The sequence below is a fragment of the Heterodontus francisci genome, chromosome 28, assembly GCF_036365525.1.
Source record: "Heterodontus francisci isolate sHetFra1 chromosome 28, sHetFra1.hap1, whole genome shotgun sequence".
Lineage (NCBI taxonomy): Eukaryota > Metazoa > Chordata > Chondrichthyes > Heterodontiformes > Heterodontidae > Heterodontus > Heterodontus francisci.
In genome coordinates, this window is record NC_090398.1 from 24,899,474 (window position 1) to 24,917,004 (window position 17,531).

General features: G+C 41.4%; 1 protein-coding gene across 19 annotated transcripts in view; it reads left to right on the forward strand.

Moving 5' to 3' along the window:
- LOC137385142 (NACHT, LRR and PYD domains-containing protein 3-like) overlaps positions 1 to 17,531 on the forward strand; it is a 206,085-nt gene that overhangs the window by 153,999 nt on the left and 34,555 nt on the right. For 15 of the 19 annotated variants that reach the window (XM_068060009.1, XM_068060020.1, XM_068060011.1 and 12 more), the window contains 2 exons: positions 12,494 to 12,565; positions 15,111 to 15,152. The exons of 1 other annotated variant lie outside the window; for it this stretch is intronic. In XM_068060009.1, coding sequence (XP_067916110.1) covers positions 12,494 to 12,565; positions 15,111 to 15,152 — 114 coding nt within the window. Of the gene's footprint in view, positions 1 to 12,490; positions 12,566 to 14,744; positions 14,898 to 15,110; positions 15,153 to 17,531 lie in introns of those variants that run through there. 3 more of the 19 variants (XM_068060026.1, XM_068060023.1, XM_068060024.1) reach the window with 3 other exon arrangements.

Genomic DNA, 17,531 nt, shown 5'->3' on the forward strand with positions numbered 1-17,531 from the left:
GGATATGGAATTAATGCAGGCAGGTGGGATTAATATAGATAGGCACTATGGTCGGCATGGATGCGGTGGGCCGAATGGCCTGTTTCCATGCAGTACGACTCTATGACTCTATTTATGAGTCATGCACATTGCTCTGGCTCAGGAGTACTTGATATTTCACAATTCATAGTACAGTACAAGTAGCAGAATGGGAAGGAGTACAAAAAACACGATGAGTCAGAAATATTTCAGAAAAGTTATTCAGATGACAAATTTGTTTACACGTTTTAAGTAATATTATTGCAATTGTATAGTTAATGGTGGATAACATATTTGTCGCACAACTGCATGAATTGACCATTTCTTGGAACCTGATAGAGTGTTTAGGGCGGCACAGTGGCGCAGTGGTTAGCACCACAGCCTCACAGCTCCAGCGACCTGTGTTCAATTCTGGGTACTGCCTGTGTGGAGTTTGCAAGTTTTCCCTGTGTCTGCGTGGGTTTTCTCCGGGTGCTCCGGTTTCCTCTCATAAGCCAAAAGACTTGCAGGTTGGTAGGTAAATTGGCCATTATAAATTGCCCCGAGTATAGGTAGGTGGTAGGGAAATATAAGAACACGTGGGGATGTGGTAGGGATATGGGATTAGTGTAGGATTAGTATAAATGGGTGGTTGATGGTCGGCACAGACTCGCTGGGCCGAAGGGCCTGTTTCAGTGCTGTATCTCTAAACTAAACTAAGTATTATTGTTTGGCTTAGTCATCTTTCTTCATGGTCCCACCTGGACAGTAAGTGCAACAAAGCAGTGTCAGAGGGATTGGCGAGTTCAATTCCTTAATGCAGCATAACTACTATCCCAACATTCTGATTTAACCTCTCCAGAATCCATTGATAACATGGCTTTCAATTGCAAATTTTGGAACTTTTGTATCCCAGAATTATCGAATCATAGAGTCAGAGATATTTACAGCACAGAAGCAGGCCCTTTGGCCTAATGCGCCTGTTCTGACCATCAAGCACCCATACAAACGAATCTCATTTTCCAATGCTTGGCCGTAGCCTTGCATGCTATGGCGCTTCAGGTGCTCATCTAAATATTTCTTAAATGTTGTGAGGGTTCCTGCTTCTGCCGGCTCTTCAGGCAGTGCGTTCCAGATTCCAGCCACCCTCTGAATGAAGTTATTTTCCTCAACTCCCTTCCAAACCTTCTGCTCTTGACCTTAAATCTGTGCCCCCTGGTTTTTGACCCCTCTGCTAAGGGAAAAAGTTCCTTCCAATCTATCCTATCGATGCCCCTCATAATTTTGCATACCTCAATCAGGTCCCCCCACAGCCTTCTCCACTTCAAGGAAAACAACCCCAGCCTATCCAGTCTCCCTTCATAACTAAAATGCTCCAGCCCAGGCAACATCCTGGTGAAACTCCTCTGCACTCTCTCCAGTGCAATGACATCCTTCCTCTTGTGTGGTGACCAGAACTGCACACAGTACTCCAGCTGTAGCCTAACCAGTGCTTTATACAGCTCAATCATAAGCTCCCTGCTCTTATATTCTATGACTTAGCTAATAAATGCAAGTATCCCATGTGCCTTCCTAGCCACCTTATCTAGCTGTGCTGCTGCCTTCAGTGATCTATGGACAAGTGCACCAAGGTCCCCCTGACCCTTTGCACTTCCTAGGGTCCTGCATCCATTGTATAGTCCCTTGCCTTGTTAGTCCTACCAAAGTGCATCACCTCACATTTCTCAGGATTAAATTCCATCTGCCACTGCTCCGCCCACCTTACCAGCCCATCTACATTGTTTTGCAATTTAAGGCTTTCCTCCTCTCTATTTACGACAACATCAATTTTTGTGTTGTCTGAGAACTTAATGATCATACCTACTTTATTCACGTCTAAATCATCAATCTACACTACAAACAGCAAGGGTCCCAGCACCGATCCTTGTGGTACCCCACAGGTCACAGTCCTCCATAGCAAAAACAACCTTCGACCATCACCCTCTGCCTCCTGCCACTAAGCCAATTTTGGATCCAATTTGCCAAATTACCCTGGATCCCATGGGCTCTTAACTTCTTAACAAAGCTCCCATGCGCGACCTTATCAAAAGCCTTACTGAAGTCCATGTAAACATCATCAACTGCTTTACCCTCATCTATTCATCTGGTCACCCCCTCGAAATACTCAATCAAATTTGTTAGACGAGTTGTCTCCCGACAAAACCATGCTGACTATCCTTGACTAATCGTTGCCTCTCCAAGTGGAGATTAATCTTATCTCTCAGAATTGTTTCCGGCAATTTGGGCGGCACCGCAGCCTTACAGCTCCAGCAACCCTCGTTCTGTTCTGGGGACTGCCTGTGCGGAGTTTGCAAGTTCTTCCTGTGACTGCGTGGGTTTCTGCCGGGTGCTCTGGTTTCCTCCCACAGCCAAAGACAGGTTGATAGGTAAATTGGCCATTGTAAATTGCCCCTAGTGTAGATAGGTGGTAGGAGAATGGTAAGGATGTGGTAGGGAATATGGGGTTAATGTAGGGTTAGTATAAATGGAAATTTTGATTCACAGAGTGATACAGCACTGAAACAGGCCCTTCAGCCCACCGAGTCTGTGGGCCGAAGGGCCTGTTTCAGTGCTGTATCACTCTGTGACTCAAAATTCCCTTACCACTGATGTTGGACTCACAGGCCTATAATTACCTGCTTCATCCCTGCTGCCCTTCTTGAATAATGGTGCCACATACGCTGTCCTCCAGTCCTCTGGTACTTCTCCTGTGGGCTGAGGGGATTTGAAAATTTGTTTCAGAGCCCCTGCTATCTCCTCCCTTGCCTCACACTGCAGTCTGGGATACATCTCATCTGGGCCTGTGGATTTACCCACCTTTAAGCCCGCTAATACAGATAATACTTCCTCCTTTTCAATGCTAATTTGATCAGTTATCTCACAATCCCCCTCCCTGATCCCTACACCAACATCGACCCTCTCCATAATGAACAGAGATGAAAAATAATAATTCAAAACCTCACCTATATCCTCCGGCTCCACACACAGATTGCCTCTTCGATCCCCATTGGGCCCCACGTTTTCCCTGGTTAACCTCTTCTCCTTAACTTGCTTATAAAACACCTTGGGATTTTCATTTATCTTGTCTGCCAGTGATTTTTCATGTCCCCTCTTCGCTCTCCTAATTACTTTTTTTTAAAAGTACTCCCCTGCACTTTCTATACTCCTCTAGGGCCTCCGCTGTTTTCAGCGCTCTGAATCTGCTCGAAGCCTATTTTTTTCCTTGTCCAATCCTCTATCTCCTTTGACATCCAGGGTTCCCTTGACTTGTTGGTCCTACCCTACACCTTTACTGGAACAAGTTGGACCTGAACCCTCACTATTTCTTTTCTGAATGACTCCCACTGGTCTGATATGGACTTTCCTATAAGCAGCTGCTCCCAGTCCAGTTTGGCCAGATCCTGTTTTATCATATTGAAAGCTGCCTTCCCCCAATTCGGTACCTTTATTTCCGGTCCCTCTATGTCTTTTCCATAACTACCTTAAATCTTACAGAGTTGTGGTCACTATCCCCGAAATGCTCCCCCACTACCACTTCGACCACTTGTCCGGCTTCATTCCCTACGATTAAGTCCAGTGCTGCTCCTCCTCTTGTCGGACTCCCTGCGTGCTGGCTCAAAAAGCACGCCTGAATGCATTTGAAGAATGCTGCACCCTTTAAGCTTTTTTGCACTAATACTATCCCCTCTAATGGAGGAGAAGTTGAAATCCCCTACTATTATAACCCTGTTACTTTTGCACCTCTCTTCGATTTTCCTACATATCTGCTCCTCTATCTCTCCCTGACTGTTTGGAGGTACACCAAGTGATTGCCCCCTTTTTGTTTTTAAGTTCTAAGCATATGGCCTCATTAGAAGAGCCTGCTAAGATACCATCCCTCCTTACCGCAGTAATTGACTCCTTAATCAACAGTGCAATGTCACCTCCTCTTTTACCCCTCCCCTATCACGCCTGAAGATTCTATACCCTGGGATATTAAGCTGCCAGTCCCGCGCTTCTCTCAGCCATGTCTCAGTGATAGCAATAATATCATCATCCCTTGTGTTAATCAACGCTCTCAATTCAATTGAATAAAGGATAAAAAGGAACAATTGATGCCCAGGATGTTATACTAAATGTTGCATATCGGCTTGGAAAGCAAATTTACCTGAGATCAATTTGATGCAGCGTCTGAAGTATAATTTCTGTTCGCTGACAGCCTGCTCCAAATGGATCTACCCGACTAGTTCCCACGTAGCTCCAATCATGTGATCAAATCAAGAGCTCATCTTCTTGCTCACGTTAGAACAATCCCAAAATTCACAATATCTCCTTTAACGAAAACAATAACCGAATTTTCCCTTTCAGCAGTCCCGGCACCCGTCAGAAGCAAAAGCAGAAAATGCTAAAAAATACTCAGCAGGTTAAGCAGCGTCAAGTAGGTCGGAAATGTTAACGCTGCTTCTCTCTCTACAGATGCTACTTGACCTGCTGAATATTTCCAGAATATTCACTTTTTATTGCAGATTTCCAGCATCTGTCATATTTTGCTTTTATTTACGGGCAGCACAGAGGCGCAGTGGTTAGCACCGCAGCCTCACAGCTCCAGCGACCCGCGTTCAGTTCTGGGTACTGCCTGTGTGGAGTTTGCAAGTTCTCCCTGTGTCTGCGTGGGTTTTCGTGGGGTACTCCGGTTTCCTCCCACCACCAAAAGACTTGCAGGTTGATAGGTAAATTGGCCATTATAAATTGCTCCTAGTATAGGTAGGTGGTAGGGAAATATAGGGACAGGTGGGGCTGTGGTAGGAATATGGGATTAGTGTAGGATTAGCATAAATAGGTGGTTGATGGTCGGCACAGACTCGGTGGGCCGAAGGGCCTGTTTCTGTGCTGTATCTCTAAATAAATAAAACAGATACATTTACCCATTGGAGGTACATGCCTTCACCTGCTGCACTGTCAATACATTGAAGTTATTTCATTTTCAAACTGGTAAATGCATTTATCAAAAAATCTTTATCTGTCGCTACCTCATGGGTATAACATGGAGTAGAATATCTTCTGTTGTGTGACCGCAATCTTACCTCCCTTTGTTCATGCTCGATATGAGAATGTCTTGTTGTTAATAAACATACTTTATAAAATTCCCTCTTCGATTAACACCTTCTCAGGTTCTGCCACCCCGACTCCATTCCTTCACAAATCCAATTGTTTCAAAAATGTGTATCTGGAATTTTCTATTTATAACAATTACGTGTGTATTTTTTTACATTTTTATTCCTCAAAGACGCAATGCCTCATTGATTCCCAATGCATTTAAAATTAAGGAGCTCGATACTCTTTTAAGCCCTCATCCATGGTCTCATTCCATTTTCATTAGACATAGTTTGTGAACTCTGCTTCTGTCCCTCAATATTACTGAAACGAAATTGCTCCACTACTAAAAGGAACAAATCCATAACAACGTTCTTGCCATTTGGACCGTTCATTATTAATTCCTTTGTCATGATAAATGTATCCTTCCATTTAAAATTCCTCTTAAAACCTGTCACCCTATCTCGGCCTCAGATTTTCCATGAAGTTAAACGCACTGATTCTGCCCTTATTTCTTCGTTCATAAAGCACTGAGAAAGTTAGAAAGGAGACTTCATGGGGAACATTACCGGTATTCGTTGATGTAAAAAATAGTGGCAGTGACCTATATTGTGATTCTAACTTCTTATGTACAGTTATCGATAGAAATCTGGTAATTCTTTCAAAGTTGCGATGGGCATTGCAATCATTTATATTGATAAATTTCGCGCTATGAATGCCCATTTTAATTGTGTAATTTACCACTGGAAGCTCGTGGTTCCAGCGCAAATGGTCGAAAAGCATTAACACAGATTCTTAATTTCAGTTGTGCACGTCATGAATGTATGATCCATGCGTCTACTGTATATTTCTTACCGTGCCTGGGTACCAAAGTGTAAGGCTGACTCGTTGCTAACAACTTTTAAAGGCTCTAATAGTACAAATAGAAATTAATACTTTTTATTGAATAACCATTACAGAGAGGTGGCTCCGAAGTGACCAAGGTTGCAAACTAAATATTCCAGGAGTCTTAAATTTTAGAAAGGATAGGCAAAACGGAATAAAGGAGGAGAGTAGCTCTGAGAATAAAGGATGGGATAAAGACAGCAGAGAGAAAGAATCATAGCTCAGAAAATCAAGGGGTACTGTCAGTCTCTGTGGAGCGAAGAAACAGAAATGGGCAGAAAATATTACTGGGATTTGTTTATCGTCCACTTGCAGAGTTTGCTGTGTATGGCAGATTATAATTTGGAAAATTAGCGGGGCATGTAATAAGGTTAATACAGCAATAATGGGGGACTTGGATCTTAATATCGACTGGACAAATCAGGTTTGCAGCAGGCGTGCGCAAGATGAGTTCATGGAATGTATACAACATAGATTTCTACATCAGTACTTCGAGGAACCAACTAGGGAACAGGATATTTATGATATAGTATTGTGCAAGAAGAAAGGTTTGATTCATAACAAGGTAATAAAAGGGAAGGCTGGCCAAAGAATTTTCTACTGAGTGCGCAGCAGTTTAGTTCAGTCTGAAATTAGGGTCTTAAATCTAAACAAAACAAACAACGTATGAATGGGGCGTGGAGACGGGCAGGGGCGAATTAGCTCAGATAGACTGGGAAACAGCATTAACAATTATGACGATAATATTAATGGTAACATCAAAGCAATTAATATATAATTTTCGACAAATATGGATTATTTAGCACCCTAAATCCCCACGGAAAAAGTGGTCCAATCGTGGCTAATAACAGTTAAAATGATTATGTCAAAGAACGAGGTTATAATGGTGCCAAAAAAAGAATAGCAAGCCTGAGGATTGCGCGGATTTTTACAATTCAGCAACGGAACATCAAGACATTTATAAGGAAAACGCAAAGAGAATATGAGAGTAAACGAGCGAGAAACATATATATTAAAAAAAGATTGTAAATTTTTTTATAGTTGCACAAATAGGAATAGATGTGTGGAAGTAAATGTACGACTATTGGAGGCAGAAGCAAGTGAAATTATAGTATGGAATAGGGAAATAGAGGAGGCATTAACAAATACTTTGTATTTGTCTTTACACTGGAAGATACAAAAACTATTTCAGATATATGCGGGAATGAAGGAGATCGGAGGTAATATATTAGAATGGATTGAGGACAAAAACAGATAGAAGGAATAAAGGAGACATCGTTGCATTGACAGGCAGTAACTGGAGCACCGCAAGGACGTCAGCTATTTATAATCCATATTAATGACTCAAATGAGAGGACTGTGCTTAAGGTATCCAAGTTTGTTGACGATAAAACCTCCAGGTGGGCAAGTTATTGGTGAGGAGGACGCGAAAAGTCTGCAGAGGGAAATAGACAGTGTAAAACATAACATTTTATCTCGATGGTTATTCTACGGTTTGAACACGAGAATTACGAGAAATAAAGAGACAAAACTCAATGTTCACGTTGAACACCAACAACTTTACTTGGTGAGGTATGAATTCTAATTAACAACACAATACACCTTTATTCACCAATATGTTCCAAGGAATCAGACATACACGATCACTGCTGCTATCTCTCTGTTAGCTGTACTCTTCAGTAGCTGACCAAGCTACCCGAATTAAACACCGAATCACTCATTGCAACGAGATAATATCTTTCTTTCTAAGGTGGGAAGGACGCTCATTCACAAGATGTCCGATCAAAGTCCACACGAAGCTAAAATTGCCCAATGAGGCGTCTAACTCTTAGTTCATACCACAATATTAGAGGCTGCATTGAAGATGAGGATATGTTTCAATTTCCTTCAGTAATTTCATCGCCATTCTGGTTGTTACAGATGTCTTCAAGACGCTTCTTAATTAATGTAGCAGTGGCTTCCTTCCCTGATCACACGCATACACAAATTAAACCACAGGAAAAATAAACAATCTAAGTCCCTTAAATTGCTGACTTTTGCAAGCTGTTGCTTGCAGAATTCCTAGTTACTTTGCATTTCAAATGAAGGCATACCCTGATACCATTGATAAATGTCACTTTGCGTAACTCTCGCGCAGATTTTCAAAACTCGTTCGACCACTTAGTCCAGTTGAATTAACATTTTTTTCCCAAACATGTTAAGAAACAAAGAAACATAGAAAAATAGGAGCAGGAGTTGGCTATTCGGCCCGGCGAGCCTGCTCCACCATTTAATACGATCACGGCTTATCATACAAAATCAGTAACCTGTTCCTGCTTCCTCCCCATATCCCTAGATCCCTTTAGCCCTCGGAAATATATCGAACTCTTTCTTCAATGTAATTAACGAGATGGCCTCAGCTGCTTTCCGTGGTAGAGACTTCCACTGGTTCGCCTCTCTCTGGGTGAAGAAATCTCTCCTCATCTTAGTCCTAAATGGCTTACCCCATATCCTTAGACTGTGACCCCTGGTCCTGGACTCCCCCGCCATCGAGAATATCCTTCCTGCATCCAATCTGTCCAGTCCTGTTAGACTTTTGTAGGTTTCTATGAGATCCAAACTCACTCTTCTAAACTCTAGCGAATACAAGCCAAATCGACCTAATCGCTCTTCATACGTCAGTGCTGCCATCCCAGGAATTAGTCTGGTCAACCTTTGCTACACTTTCTCCATAGAAAGAACATCCTTCCTCAGATAAGGAGGCCAAAACTGCACACAATACTCCAGATGTTGTCTCACCAAGGCCTTGTATAATTTCAGCAAGACATCCTTGCTCCTGTACTCGAATCCTCGCGCTATAAAGGCCAACATGCCATTTGCCCTCATAACTGCCTTCTGCACCTGCATGCATACTTTCAGTGACTGTGTGCACAAGGACACCCAGGTCTCACTGCACCTCCCCCTTTCCCAATCTATCGCAGTTCGGCTAATAATCTGCCTTCCTGTTTTTGCCACAAAGTGGATAACCTCACATTTACCTACATTATACTGCATCTTCCATGTATTTTCCCACTCACTCAACCTGTCCAAATCACACTGGAACTTCTCTGCATCCTCCTCACAGCTCATACTCCCACCCAGCTTTGTGTTGTCTGCAAACCTCGATATATTACATTTAATTCCCTCATCGACATCATTGATATATATTGTGAACAGCTGGGGTCCTTGCACTAATCCCTGCTGTACCACACTACTCACTGTCTGCCACTTGGAATAAGACCCGTTTATTCCTAATCTTTGTTTCCTGTCTGCCAACCAGTTTTCTATCCTAACCCCCAATCCCATGTGCTATAAATTTACACGCTAATTTCTTATGTGGGACTTTATCGAAAGCCTTCCGAAAGTCCAAATACACCACATCCACTGGTTCTCCCTTATCTATTCTACAAGTTACATCTTCAAAAAATTACAGCATATTTGTCAAGCATCATTTCCCTTTCGTAAATCCATGTTGACTTTGTCCAATCCTGTCATTGTTTTCCAGGGTGCTCTGCTATTACATCTTTGATAATGGACTCTTAACATTTTCCCCACGACTGATGTCAGGCTAAGCGGTCTATAATCCCTGTTGTCTCTCTACTTTTTTTTTAAATAGTGGGGTTACATTAGCTATCCTCCAATCCGTTGGAACTGTTCCAGAATCCATAGATTTCTGAAAAATGGCCAGCAATGTATCTACTATTTCTAGGGCCACTTTCTTAAGTACTCTAGGATGTAGATTATCAAGCCCTTGGGATTTATCAGCCTTCGATCCAAATAATTTCCCTAACACCATTTTCCTACTATAACTGATTACATGCAGTTCCTCCTTCTCACTCGACCCTGTGTTTCCCAACATTTCTAGGAGGGAATTTGTGTGCTCCTTTGTGAAGACAGAACCAAAGTATTTATTTAATTGGTCTGCCATTTCTTTGCTCCCCATTATAAATTCCCCCGTTTCTGACTGTAAGGGACCCACATCTGTCTTCACGAATCTTTTTTCTCTTCACATATCAAAAGAAGCTTTTACAGTCAGTTTTTTTGTTGAATTATAGACGGCTCCCAATCCTCAGGTTTGCTGCTTGTTCTGGCCATTTTACATTTCTCTTCCTTGGATCTAATACTATCCCTAATTTCTTTTGTAAGCCACGGTTGAGCCAGCGTCCTGTTCATTTTTTTATGTTAGACAGGATGAACAATTGTTGTAATTCATCCATGCACTCTTTAAATGCTAGCCAAGTCAACCCTTTAAGTAAAGTTCCCCAATCCATTATAGCCAACTCGTGCCTCATACCTTCATAGTTTCCTTTATTTAGATTCAGGACCTAGTCTCGGAATCAACTCTTGCACTCTTCATCATAATGAAGAATTCTATCACGTTATGGTCGCTCTTCCCCAAGTGACCCCGCATAACAAGATTGTTAACTAATCCTTTCGCATTACACAATACTCAGTCCAGGATGGCCAGTTCCTAGTTGGTTCCTCAATGGATTGGTCCAAAAAACCATCACGAGCGTACTCAAGGAATTCCTCCTCTACAGTATTATTGCTAATTTGGTCTGCCCAATCTATATGTAGATCAAAGTCACCCATAATTACAGTTGTACCCTTATTATGTACGCCTCTTAAGTTCCTGTTTAATGCTATCCTCTACATCACCACTGCTGTTTGGGGGTCTATTTACAACCCACACCAACGTGTTCTGCATCTTCGTGTTTCTTAGCTCCACCCATACAGATACCACATCAGGATTCTCTGAGCTATTATCCTTCCTCACTACTGTATTTATTTCCTCTTTTGCTAACAATGCTACTTCACCTCCATTCCCTTTTGGCCTGTCCTTCCTAAATATTGACTACACTTGAATGTTCAGTTGGCATCCTTGGTCACATTGCAACCGCAGCCATGTCTCCATAATTGCAACAATATCGTATCCATTTACATCTATTTGCACATTTAATTTGCTTACCTGATTGTGAATACTCTGTGCTTTGAGACACAATGTCTTTAGGCTTGTATTTTAAACATTCTTAATCACCTTATCATTATTTCACACTATTGCCCTATTTATTTCTTGCCCCTGATTTCTATGCCTTCCACCTTTGCCTTTTTGTTTCCTGTCTTTCGTTTCTATCCTTGTTTCCTCCTGCCTAATCTCCCCACTCAGGTTCTCATCCCCCAGCCATTCTAGTTTAAATCCTCCCCAACGGCACGAGCAAACACCCCTGCGAGAACATCAGTCCCAGTATTGCCTGGGTGTAATTTGTCCCGCTTGTACAGGTTCCACCTTCCTCAGAACTGGTCCCGATATCCCAGGAAAGTAAATCCCTTCCTCCTGTACCATTTCTCCAGTCACATTCATCTGGTTTATTCTCCTGTTCCTATACTCACTAACACGTGGCACAGGAAGTAATCCTGAGATTACCACCTTTGAGGTCCTGCTTTTAAATTTAGCTCCTAACTCCTTAAATTCGTCTTGCAGGACCTCAGCCCTTTTTCTACTGATGTCATTGGTACCGACATGTACCACGACCACTGGATGTTCTCCCTCCCCCTTAGGAATATCCTGCATCTGCTCAGAGACATCCTTGATACTTGCACCAGGGAGGCAACATACCATCCTGGAGTCTCGTTTGCGGCCACAGAAACGCCTGTCTGTTCCACTTACAATTGAATCTCCTATCACTATGGCTCTTCCCGAATTCCCCACCCCTCCACACCCACCCCACCCCCCACCCCCACCCCACTCCTCTGCTGTGAAGCAGACCCATCTGTGGTGATACGAACTTGGCTGTTGCTGCTTTCCCCTGGGAGGCCTTACACTCCCCAACAGTATTCAAAGTTTGAGAGGGTGTGGCCACAGGGGACTCCTGCACTACCTGCCTGCGCCTACTAGTTTGCCTGATGCAAGTCCATCCCTCTTCTGCCTGTGCAGTCATTACATGCGGAGTGACCAGCTCGCGAAACGTGCTATCCACGACGTCCTCAGCATCGTGGGTGCTCCACAGTGAATCCACCCGCAGCTCCAGTATCGTAATGTAGGTAGCCAGTAGTTGTAATTGGATACTCGTCCTGCACACATGGTCGTCAAGGACACTGGAAGAGTCCCTGATTTCCCACACAGCGCAGAAGGAGCATATCACGGGTGTGGGCCAAGCACTACCCAGTGCAATCAAAAGTCCTGAATAAATCGCACTAATTTTAAAAAATACACTTTCGTTGTACTAACCTTACCACTCATACCATAGATTATTAAAAAGAACTTTCCACTGATTTTAAGCTATTTCTAAGCTAGATTTGATCGCCTCGCTATAATTTCTGTTGGCTGACAACCTGCTCCAAATGGATCTTCCCGACTAGTTCCCACGTAGCTCCAATCATATGATCAAATCAAGAGCTCATCTTCTTGCTCACGTTAGAACAATCCCAAAGTTCACAATATCTCCTTTATCGAGAACAATAACAGAATTTTCCTTTTCAGCAGACCCGGCACCCGTCAGAAGCAAAACAGAAAATGCTGAAAATACTCAGCAGGTTAAACAGCGTCGAGCAGGTAGGAAACGTTAATTCTGCTTCTCTCTCCGCAGATGCTACTTGACCTGCTGAATATTTCCATAATATTCACTTTTTATTGCCGATTTTCAGCATCTGCTATATTTTGCTTTTATTTACCCATCGGAGGTACATGCCTTAACCTGCTGCAGTGCCAATACATTGAAGTTATTTCATTTTCATCCTGGTAAATTCATTTATCAAAAATCTTTATATGTCGCTACCTCATGGGTATAACATGGAGTAGAATATCTTCCATTGTCTGACCACAATCCTACCTCTCTCTGTTCATGCTCAATAAAAGAATGTCTTGTTGTTGATAAACATGCTTTATGAAATTCCCTCTTAGATTCTGGTTCTCTCAGGTTCTGCCACCCCGACTCCATTCATTCACAAATCCAGTTGTTTCAAAAATGTGTATCTGGAATTTTCTATTTATAACAATTACGTGTGGTTTCGTTTATTTTTATTCCTCAAATCCGTAACAACGTTCTTGCTCTTTGGACCATTCAATATTAATTCCTTTGTCATGATAAATGCTTCCTTCCATTTACAAATCCTCTTAAAACCTGTCACCCTGTCTCTGCCTCAGATTTTCCATTAAGTTAAACGCGCTGATGCTGCCCTGATTTCTTTGTTTATAAAGCGCTGAGAAAGGTAGAAAGGAGACTCCATGGGGAACATGACCGGTATTCCTCGATGCAAAAAGTAGTGACAGTGACCTATATTATGATTGTAACTTCTTGTGTACAGTTATCGATAGAAATCTGGTAATTCTTTCAAAGTTACGATGGGCATTGCAATTATTTATTTTGATAAATTTCGCGCTATGAATGCCCATTTCAATTGTGTAATTTACCACTGGAAGCTCGTGGTTCCAGCGCAAACGGTCGAAAAGCATTAAAACAGCTTCTTAATTTCAGTTGTGTACATCATGAATGTATGATCCATGCGTCAACTGTATATTTCTTACCGTGCCTGGGGACCAGAGTGGAAGGTTGACTCGTTGCTATCAACTTTTAAAGGCTCTAATAGTACAAATAGAAATTAATACATTTTATTGAATAACCATAATGGAGATGTGGCTCTGAAGTGACCAAGGTTGCAAACTAAATATTCCAGGAGTCTTAACTTTTAGAAAGGATAGGCAAAACGGAATAAAGGAGGAGAGCAGCTCTGAGAATAAAAGATGGGGTAAAGACAGCAAAGTGAAAGAATCATAGCTCAGAAAATCAAGTGGCAGTCTTAGTCTCTGTGGAGCAAAGAAACAGAAAGGGGCAGAAAATATTACTGGGATTTGTTTATCGTCCAGTTGCAGAGTTTGCTGTGTATGGCAGATTATAATTTGGAAAATTAGCGGGGCATGTAATAAGGGTAATATAGCAATAATGGGGGACTTGGATCTTAATATCGACTGGACAAATCAAGTTTGCAGCAGGCGTGCGCAGGATGAGTTCATGGAATGTATACAACATAGATTTCTACATCAGTACTTCGAGGAACCAACTAGGGAACAGGATATTTATGATATAGTATTGTGCAAGAAGAAAGGTTTGATTCATAACAAGGTAATAAAAGGGAAGACTGGCCAAAGAATTTTCTACTGAGTGCGCAAGCAATTTAGTTAAGTCTGAAATTAGGGTCTTATATCTAAACAAAACAAACAACGTATGAATGCGGCGTGGAGATGGGCAGGGGGCGAATTAGCTCAGATAGACTGGGAAACAGCATTAACAATTATGACGATAATAAGTAATGGTAGCATTAAAGCAATTAATATATAATTTTCGACAAATATGTATTATTTATCACCCAAAATCCCCACGGAAAAAGTGGTCCAATCGTGGCTAATAACAGTTAAAATGATTATGTCAAAGAACGAGGTTATAATGGTGCCAAAAAATGAATAGCAAGCCTGAGGATTGCGCAGATTTTTGCAATTCAGCAACGGAACATCAAGACATTTATAAGGAAAACGCAAAGAGAATATGAGAGTAAACGAGCGAGAAACATATATATTAACAAAAGATTGTAAACGTTTTTATAGTTGATCAAATAGGAATAGATCTGTGGAAGTAAATGTCCGACGATTGGAGGCAGAAGCAAGTGAAATTATAGTGGGGTATAGGGAAATAGAAAAGGCATTAACAAATACTTTGTATTTGTCTTTACACTATAAGATACAAAAACTATTCCAGATATATGCAGGAATCAAGGAGATCGGAGATAGAATGGATTGAGGATTGGTTCGTGGACAAAAACGTATTCAAGACAAAAGTCGCTAGAATGTTGTGATCGAAGGAAATTAATGGAGACAGGGAGAGTGCAGCAAGGTGGGAGGATCTGTCATGAACTTGTTGAATGGCTGAGAATGTTCAAAGGGTCAAATCGCCTACTGCAGCTCCTATTTATCATGTTACATTTTATTTGATTCCTCTTAACTTGGTTTCCCCTGATTTTTAAGCTATTTCCGGCAACTTACAGCTGTTACTCACCAACCAATCACCTGCAGCGTTCCAGTGATATCACTGTTTACTTTTTTTCAGACTCGGAAGCGCCTGAACCGCTCTCCGCTCCACCATCGGAAGGTAAGTCATGTTACCTTCGCTTTTCCAGACTCCATGACTCCATGCTTCATGCACATGAAACTTCACCAAAATTCTCACTTCTCATCAGCACGAAACAAATCTCTGAAGCATGCCTGGTTATTGGGTCCAGACGATTGTGCTACTTTTCTGATTTTTGTTTCTTGCTAAACATTCCATAGCATAAATTGTTTTTCGCCAGTCAATCTGTCTATCTATAATGAAAGAAGCTTGCAGTTGTTAACAGATTAATTTAGCTGGAAAAACAAATTTGAGTCTTCACAATGCATGCTGGTTTGATTCAGTCATTTTCCTGTGCATCTGCAAATATCATAACTTTATGTATTTCATTTAAACCACCGGTGATCCTAGATTTGATAGCCTCGCAAATTCCAACTATAAGCTTCGATCACACTCATACTGTCGTCCCTTAGAGCAGGCTAGGTGAATGGGCAAATGTATGTCATGTGAGATACAACGTGCCAAAGTGTTAATTTATCCACTTAGGTCAGAAAAAATATTTTTTAAAAAAACACCTTTTTGTTTGAATGGTGACAGATTGGCAGATGTTTGCATTCAGAAACACATGGGTGCCATTAAGCTTCAATCACAAAAAGATAACATACAGGTAGAACATGCATTTAGGAAATGCATCTTTTTTTTCGCTTTTGTGAAAAGGGAACTGTGTATAAGAGTAAAGCTGTCTTACTACAATTATACCAGGCATTGGTGAGGTAATTCTTGTAGTACCATGTGAAATTTTGGCATCATGGGGGTGTACAGAAGGTTCAGAAGACTGTTTCCTTTGATGAGTAAATTCTCCCATGAGGAGAGATTGAGTAGACTGGACCTATATTTTTGGATTCTAGAACAATGAGAGGCGAGCGAATTACACATATACAATCCGTAAGTGGCTTGGCAGGATAAATGCAGAAAAAAAATTCTTCTGGCTGGGGAATCTGCAAAATGGAGTGACAATCTCAGAACAAGGGATTGGACATTTAGGGCTGAGATCAGGAGGAATGTTTAATTTAATGCTTGATGAGTCGTTGAAATTGTCCACTCCAGGGAGCTGAAGAATCCCAATCGTTGATCATATTCAAGACAAAAATCGCTAGAATATTGTATTCAAAGGAAATTGGGAGAGTGCAGCAGGAAAGGAAACATGGAATACCGGAATGGACATAAAATGATGTGAGCAGTAGCCTGGTGGAAGTAGAGTTCGATGGTGGAGACATGGAGAACGAATTCTGAATGAGAATTGCGTTGCCCGGTTCAGCATCTGTTCCAAAAGAGAAATGGAATGATGGACAGTGTGATTTATTGCTGAATGTCTGAGACCTGGAAAAGAAACCTGCCAGAAAGTGAACAAGGAGTTCAATAACCTCTCCAATGTTAATGTCCCCATGCTGCCACTAATTGCGATGGATTTGCTTTCTGTATATTGCTTTTAGTACAGTCAGCACAATCAGATATCACATTATCCAAGATAAACTTCATGCCCACACTCTATGAATCCGTTATTCGGGCTAAGTTCTGAAATGCAAAAGTATTACATGCACGTTAAAACAATGAGAAATGCCAAGAATTACCAGATGGGATAGAGTTTGGAAAATTGTTTGATATGCGGAATACTGATCTTTATTGTGGAGATCATATCAACAGCTTTTAAAAATATTCTTCATGCTCCAGCGAATCCATGTCAAACTATCTCATTGCCTGTCACATTCAAATCCTATTACATTATGGTTAACTTGATTCCAGTGTTGATAGGATTTGCATTATTGGTTGTGATTCATTTTCAGTCGGTTTATTTGTAACACGAATATTGATTTCTGAGTAATTGGGCTTTGAATTCTCAAATAGCCCTTTAATCAGATCATTAAAGTGCGGGTTAAAATCAAGTATTTTAAAGCATGCCCCACTTAATCATACATCACATGTAAAGTAAACGTAAAATATCTAACGGCCCAGGTGATTGCGAACTACACGCTTAAAAGATAGTAAATGCAATACGACACTGAGGTTACTTCATTAGAATTGGCGACATCAGTGCCACTTCGGGTAATTTCAGGTATTGGTTTAAAAGGTCATTATATTTCAACCAGTAATTAGATACAGAAAATTTTCTTTAGGATTAGTGGGTCTCGTTTGTGAAATCAGAAGTAAATGAAAATGCTTCGGAGCAACTGCTGTAGAACTATACATGGGGAAATATACAGCTTCTGGAGTTACGCTGCACCGACTGGTGAAAGAAACGAAATGCTGTACCAGTGTACTTTCCACTAGAAAAATCTTAGTGTGGCAAAACTTTGTAACACAGCTATCCAACAATGTACGAATAAGTATTGACTCGAACATATCACTGATTGTTCAGTGGTG